Raw genomic sequence first — 7,944 nt, 5'->3', positions numbered from 1 at the left:
CCACACAGTCCACACTCCAAATTGCTTTGTTTTTTATTGCTTTCAGGTTTATATTTCTACTTCTCAAAGTCTCAGATACGACCAGACCCTTACATAATGCAAAGTTTGTAAGCACAAATCTAGTCTACACAAAAAGTGACTCAATCTTTCACTTCCTTTCGTTCAATAACAAAATTGCACTACTACAGGCTCATCTATTGCATTTTAAGTCGGGCTGAGTCGGAACACTGTTGGTATGGAGTTGGGACACCATACTCAGGATCAGACTCAGGAGGATCAGAGATGATGGAATGACACAAGGTGTGGGTGTGAGTGTGACTACTGCAAGAACTGCCACCAGAAGAATATGGAAGTTTTCAAATTCACTGAAACCAACCAATTTGGATGATGATGACTTGTGGCCTAAAGGTAAGCAACAGCACCAGACCGACACAAGTCTGTGCAGTGGTGAGTGGTGTGACTGACAGCGGTGCGTTTATTTTCTAATTGATTGGCAAAATGCCATCCTGCTGTGTGTGTGTGCTCACTGCTCAGTGCTGTCTGGCTCCAATTCGTTATTTAATCTGAAGATAAGTGGTGGTTGGGTTGGGGGCCTGTTGAGGTAACTGCTGGAAACAGACATTTAGCCATGCCACCTCTGAGTCTTCTCTTCTTGTTGTGCACTCCTCCTTATGCAGTTTAACTTTTCTCCTTGAGTCTTCAATATCATTTTTTCTTTTCAATCAACAGGCCCTGGCCTTTACCCTGCGGCATACTGGAAAAACAATGTAACATACTCACACTTACCTTACCGAATCGCATCTGCCAGGCACCCAAGATTGCATACCGTCCAAGAGGAATGCAGATGCAACTCCAAATTTGGCAATACAGTATCTTTTTTTCTCTTTAATGATCATTACAATTTTTGTGTTGTTTATGTTTGTTGCTTTACTCCTACAGATATTTAAATTGTATTGGCTATCTTTCAAAGCTCGGTACAACAGTTAAAGTACATAATGTAACTTGGAACTGTCTGGGGACAGACGGACAGTTTGATTTGGTTTACCTGCACTAGTACTCATCATCATGCATGCATTTCCTTCTCCTCACATAAAAGCTTTATGATGGTTGGCTGCCAAGATTAATGTGTTGTCCTTGTGTAGTGTTTGTCTTTGTCAAACCTTTCCCTCAAATCTCCCTTTCCCTACCTTTCATTGAACCCCTAGCCGTCTTCCCCCAGGATATGTGATTTACTGAGGTGTGACTAAATTATATTTACACCATTAATTGATCACACACTTGGTGGGGCGGATGTGGTGAAAGAAACACCAACTCAAGGCGGGGCAAGTATCTTCTTCTGCTCTAAGTATAGCCCACACTGGCAATATTATATATATTAGATTGTGCACCCACGCACAGTATTAAATATTTACATTTTTTTCAGAGGAACATAATTAATAATTGCCAGCATCATCATCCTTCCAGCACTAAAGATTATGCTTGTCCACTTCATAGCTCGTGTCGATTTCAGTTTGTAACTTTTACTAGCTCACCATTCTGATTATTTATTATACTTTTGCATTGCTTATCATGTTTTCTCGTTTGACAGTCTTCTTGTGTACTACTACTAGTCATACTCTAGACTCCCTCCAGTGACTGTCTCAATTTATGTGTGCAAAGCTTGCTTATAAAACGTCATTAACTCAGTTTTTTATTTCAATTTAATTAGTTCTCTGTGAAAAATATTCTCATCCTACTGTTTGAGTTCGGCAAGGAGGAAGTGGAACCTCGCTTCTGGATCTGGTGCTTTCACTAGTATTCGATGACTACTCCACAAGCATGCTGCTACTGTCTACTACAACCACCATGGTACTTTGGGAAACCATGCAGCCATTGCTTCGCCTAATAACAGGTAAGAGAAGTGGAGGATTGTTGAGCTCCAGTAATCTATATACTAGGGAAATTCTCACACCCCCCCTGAGTCCTTAGGGGCTAATGTAGTTGCAGACTGCAAAGACTAGAAGGAGTGAGGAGTAGGACAAGTGAGGGTACCACATAAGTATCTGTTGGTGTGTTACACTATCAGCAGATTTTGAAAACTGGCTGCGGGCCTGTGCGGCAAAGGAAACAGTGTGAAGTAAAAGAGTAACCCCCAAAAAAGAATTAAATTATATATCATATGTACAGTCATAAAAAATGTATTTCCATATCAAGTAAACTAAAGCCCACAACACCTGGCCCACCTCTCTCCTAACCCCAACCAATGTCCAAAGTAAAGAAATTCCAAATTGTCCAAACAAATGTCCGTAAAAATAAATGCCACAAACCCCAAGATTTCCCCAGCTCCCACAGTCCCACCCACCAAACAAAAGACTAAAAAAGGGGAAGAGAGACCTAGTGGCGGGCTAGGAGCTTTCTCCCCAACCCGTTGAACTGCTCCTCTATCCTGGTTTTCATTTGTATCATCCTCAGGAGCATGCAGTGCTGAAAGGCTCTATAGAGTCTATGGGGGGAGCAGCAGTGGTTGATAAATGGCGGCGGGAGGCTGCCTGACCACAGCGCCATACAACCGGAGGCATTGGAGCTGGCTGGGGCCCGGAGCATTTGAGGCTGCTGCTGCTGCCGCCTCCTCCTCCTCCAGACCACCAGCTGCTGATATTAGGCCCTGATGGCCTCCCGCTTCCTTTGCCGGGTCCTGGCTGCTCTCTCCTGTTTTTCGGATGATGGTGGATTGGCAGGAGTAGCTATCAAGAAAGAAAAGAGACAAATTGTAACCAATACTCTTAGCAAAAGAGTAACACATAAAATGATATAGTAGCACAGCAGTACAAGCAGAACATACCATTTGCTGGTATGCTCGATTCTTCAGCCCATTCGATTTTGAGGTGATTACAGTTCCAGGCATTAAGCACTATGGAGTATGCAAGTACTCTTCTCCTCTCTCGTTTAGCTAATTTAATGTAGGCATGCCAGCTCAGCTTGCACCCTAGACAGACATACTTGTGTCTCGTTATAATTTGCTACTGTCTGCAGGTGGGACAGCTGTCCCACACAATTATCTCTTTTCCTATTATGGCCTTGCTCTGTTAAAGCAAATGCTCACTTTCACTTTCAACTGACCACAACAAGGCAGATGAATAGTTACTAATATATGAATGATATACGGCACAACGTGAGGTACTACTGTTGTAACCATGCAGCCGATAGGCCACCCATGGCTGACACTGGTGAAATACCATGGGTAGGGAGTGGGCCTCGGAGGGAGGTGATTGATGATGATGGGTGGGTAGTGGTACATAGTATATGTTGTGCTTGAAAACTACTGTGAGTCAAGGGAGTAGTCTGAAATACAACCTCGCTCAAACCTTTGAATCAAAAACCTTGTTAAAAAACATTCCTTGTTTACTCTTCTTCCCAGGCATTTTTCCATTTTTCACTGCATTTTTCTTCTAGCATTATTTTTGTTCTTCACACTTGGCTTTGCTACTCAGTCACCGTTTAAGTTCTTCATTGTCTTCATCCAGTTTCCACTATGAATACTATTACCATCCATCTATCCATCCAAACATGGCTATCATTCTCAACAAACCTTTCACCGACATACATTTGTCATTTTAACCACCCATGCGTCCTTATTTAGACCCATCAAACCGCCTGAAGGATTCCTTTCACCCATAAACTTTCACCCACGCAGGCAAGCATCATTTCGTTTACCTTTCACCCATCCTTCATCCACCCACCCATGCGGGCATCCTATGAGCCACCTATGCATCCTTTCACCTACGCATTCTTCTCTGCCAGTCATATTACATTGAACCCGTACTTCCTCCTTCCATCCTTCTTTCCCATCAACCCATCAAGGTCTGACTCTTCTTCATGAAACTTTCTCTGCTGAGTTGAAGATAGAAGAGGCCACCATTAGGGGGTTCGCTGTATATGCTATGGCTAAGTAAAGAGGGGTGTCTTCAACTGCTCACAACTTAGTCTCACTCTGAACAGTACAATGGACACCCTTGCAGCGAGTATATAAATTGTCAATAAGCAAGCAATGTGACTTCCCACCGCCCACCACTGCTGCTGGCTCACCCACTGCAGCTGCCTCATCTGCTCCCTGGATAGCACCGCCATCCCCGCTGGCCCCGGAACTGGTGGTCGCTGCAACTAGAAAAAACATTAAACATTTTTTAGATGCCATATGCTCCTCCCTCTATTTATTTTTTTCTGTAGTATAATTGACAATACATACACCACACACATCACTAGCAAATCGGGTACAGTCACATGATGTCCTATCAAAACTTAGAAAATACCTGATAGGTCATTTTGTTTTTGTTGGTCTCAAGAAGACAACCTGTAAAGGACAGAACTGAGTGGCTAGAGCTAATGGTGAATCTGAGTTTTTGGAAAGAAATAAGAGTGGCCAACTGGCCGAACAATCGAACATAAAGTCTTCTTGGTTGGCAAATGTAATGGTGCCGTCCTCCTCCTCCTCATACTTCCTTTCAGCCATGGTGCATGGTAATCAGTTCACCATCAACTGCTGCTAATAATACTAGGCCTAGATAAGAAGAAGACACAACTTTGGGGTGTACCACATGACATGGCCACTCTCTTGTTTTAATGATTGTGCATGAGAAAGTAAATGAAAGCCTTCTCATCTCAACAAACATGCGTAGAATACCTTACTTGGGCATGCTTTCTGCACGACAGAGTACTAGTATTAGTAGTAGTACTAGTAGAGTAGTAAGGACCAATGGGTTCTCTGAGTCTTACAGTACCACCACTAGGCAGTCCACAAAATATATATGGGGAGTGGGAAAGCTGACTGAAAAACCAGAAAAAAGGCAGATACAGACCGAGGCAGTTTGAGGTGAAATACAGACACTAGAAATATAAAATAACTTAGTAAATAATAGGGGAGTGCAGGGATAACAGGATTTTTGAAAAGGATAGATCAAAGAGGATTTGGGAAAAAATAAAACTAGGAAACAGGTAGAAAATACTTCAAATTAAAGAGCAGTAAAACTTAGGGAAATATATATTAATTTTAACAACAGGAGGACTTACTGCGGCCAGCAGAGCGATCGGCTGAGGAGCGTTCTTCCTGCTGGGCGGCACCTCCCGCTCCCTCACCAGCTTCTGACGGCCTTTTGCCGCTGGATGCTGATGCGTGTAAGACATAATTAAAGAGACAAGAAATAATTGGTGGTAAATAAATAAACGCTCAAACACTTTTTAGACCGGAAATGGCAATCGCAATAACATTGAACTTTCCTAAATCATATCAACTAGTAGTAGAGTAGTATCGCGTACCGTCTCATCGATTCCACATTTCCTAAACCTACCTAGCCCGCCTATTTCAAAGACTTTGGAATAAATTGCAACAAATTATATTTGCTTCTAAGTTCAGATCTCATTCACAATCATTCTCAACCGCCTTTGACGGGACAATTCACTAAGTCTGCATTTTGTATTTAAATGCATAGAGGAACGCATGCATGCACCAAATTGGTTGTTTACTTGTCACTGTACAAGCTACAAAAAGGTTCTAAGAACTGAAGAGAGGGGACGTGCGCTGCTAAATTACTAATACTTACTATCTTAGTAGTGACAGGACAAAGGAAAGGAGTCTCTCTCTCTAGTCTGCTTTACTTAACTTAAGTTCCTACATAACCACCCAAAGTAAGTACAAAGTTGGAAAAAAGTACAATTAGGTAGCACCAAGTACATATTATGAGCAATGGTAAATGATAATGTATCACAACCTTACAGAACCGATAGGCCACCCATGGCTGACACTGGTGAAATACCATGGGTAGGGAGTGGGCCTCGGAGGGAGGTGATTGATGATGATGGGTGGGTAGTGGTACATAATATATGTTGTGCTTGAAAACTACTGTGAGTCAAGGGAGTAGTCTGAAATACAACCTCGCTCAAACCTTTGAATCAAAAACCTTGATAAAAAACATTCCTTGTTTACTCTTCTTCCCAGGCATTTTTCCATTTTTCACTGCATTTTTCTTCTAGCATTATTTTTGTTCTTCACACTTGGCTTTGCTACTCAGTCACCGTTTAAGTTCTTCATTGTCTTCATCCAGTTTCCACTATGAATACTATTACCATCCATCTATCCATCCAAACATGGCTATCATTCTCAACAAACCTTTCACCGACATACATTTGTCATTTTAACCACCCATGCGTCCTTATTTAGACCCATCAAACCGCCTGAAGGATTCCTTTCACCCATAAACTTTCACCCACGCAGGCAAGCATCATTTCTTTTACCTTTCACCCATCCTTCATCCACCCACCCATGCATGCATCCTATGAGCCACCTATGCATCCTTTCACCTACGCATTCTTCTCTGCCAGTCATATTACATTGAACCCGTCCTTCCTCCTTCCATCCTTCTTTCCCATCAACCCATCAAGGTCTGACTCTTCTTCATGAAACTTTCTCTGCTGAGTTGAAGATAGAAGAGGCCACCATTAGGGGGTTCGCTGTATATGCTATGGCTAAGTAAAGAGGGGTGTCTTCAACTGCTCACAACTTAGTCTCACTCTGAACAGTACAATGGACACCCTTGCAGCAAGTATATAAATTGTCAATAAGCAAGCCATGTGACTTCCCACCGCCCACCACTGCTGCTGGCTCACCCACTGCAGCTGCCTCATCTGCTCCCTGGATAGCACCGCCATCCCCGCTGGCCCCGGAACTGGTGGTCGCTGCAACTAGAAAAAACATTAAACATTTTTTAGATGCCATATGCTCCTCCCTCTATTTATTTTTTTCTGTAGTATAATTGACAATACATACACCACACACATCACTAGCAATTCGGGTACAGTCACATGATGTCCTATCAAAACTTAGAAAATATCTGATAGGTTATTTTGTTTTTGTTGGTCTCAAGAAGACAACCTGTAAAGGACAGAACTGAGTGGCTAGAGCTAATGGTGAATCTGAGTTTTTGGAAAGAAATAAGAGTGGCCAACTGGCCGAACAATCGGACATAAAGTCTTCTTGGTTGGCAAATGTAATGGTGCCGTCCTCCTCCTCCTCATACTTCCTTTCAGCCATGGTGCATGGTAATCAGTTCACCATCAACTGCTGCTAATAATACTAGGCCTAGATAAGAAGAAGACACAACTTTGGGGTGTACAACATGACCATGGCCACTCTCTTGTTTTAATGATTGTGCATGAGAAAATAAATGAAAGCCTTCTCATCTCAACAAACATGCGTAGAATACCTTACTTGGGCATGCATTCTGCACGACAGAGTACTAGTATTAGTAGTAGTACTAGTAGAGTAGTAAGGACCAATGGGTTCTCTGAGTCTTACAGTACCACCACTAGGCAGTCCACAAAATATATATGGGGAGTGGGAAAGCTGACTGAAAAACCAGAAAAAAGGCAGATACAGACCGAGGCAGTTTGAGGTGAAATACAAACACTAGAAATATAAAATAACTTAGTAAATAATAGGGGAGTGCAGGGATAACAGGATTTTTGAAAAGGATAGATCAAAGAGGATTTGGGAAAAAATAAAACTAGGAAACAGGTAGAAAATACTTCAAATTAAAGAGCAGTAAAACTTAGGGAAATATATATTAATTTTAACAACAGGAGGACTTACTGCGGCCAGCAGAGCGATCGGCTGAGGAGCGTTCTTCCTGCTGGGCGGCACCTCCCGCTCCCTCACCAGCTTCTGACGGCCTTTTGCCGCTGGATGCTGATGCATGTAAGACATAATTAAAGAGACAAGAAATAATTGGTGGTAAATAAATAAACGCTCAAACACTTTTTAGACCGGAAATGGCAATCGCAATAACATTGAACTTTCCTAAATCATATCAACTAGTAGTAGAGTAGTATCGCGTACCATCTCATCGATTCCACATTTCCTAAACCTACCTAGCCCGCCTATTTCAAAGACTTTGGCATAAATTGCAACAAATT

General features: G+C 42.3%; 1 protein-coding gene across 1 annotated transcript; it reads right to left on the bottom strand.

Annotated features, from left to right (window-relative positions):
• Positions 1–654: 654 nt before the first annotated feature.
• LOC144798315 (uncharacterized) lies at positions 655–7,725 on the bottom strand. The gene is made up of 5 exons (XM_078669122.1): positions 7,622–7,725; positions 6,640–6,714; positions 5,047–5,142; positions 4,066–4,140; positions 655–2,723 (listed from the first exon to the last, which is right to left on the bottom strand). The coding sequence occupies exons 2-5, from the start codon at positions 6,679–6,681 to the stop codon at positions 2,448–2,450; spliced, it is 489 nt and encodes a 162-aa protein (XP_078525248.1). The 5' UTR covers positions 6,682–6,714; positions 7,622–7,725; the 3' UTR covers positions 655–2,447.
• Between the last annotated feature and the right edge of the window lie 219 nt (positions 7,726–7,944).

This window comes from Lissotriton helveticus, chromosome 12, assembly GCF_964261635.1.
Source record: "Lissotriton helveticus chromosome 12, aLisHel1.1, whole genome shotgun sequence".
In the NCBI taxonomy this organism is placed as follows: domain Eukaryota; kingdom Metazoa; phylum Chordata; class Amphibia; order Caudata; family Salamandridae; genus Lissotriton; species Lissotriton helveticus.
This window is presented reverse-complemented; position numbering and strand designations above follow the sequence as displayed.

Coding starts and splice junctions, on each gene's coding strand:
- LOC144798315 (XM_078669122.1), bottom strand. CDS start 6,681: ATGGCGGTGCTATCCAGGGAGCAGATGAGGCAGCTGCAGTGG. Junction 4,141..5,046: donor CGATCGCTCTGCTGGCCGCA/GTAAGTCCTCCT, acceptor TGTTTTTTCTAG/TTGCAGCGACCACCAGTTCC. Junction 2,724..4,065: donor AGATGAGGCAGCTGCAGTGG/GTGAGCCAGCAG, acceptor CTTTCTTGATAG/CTACTCCTGCCAATCCACCA.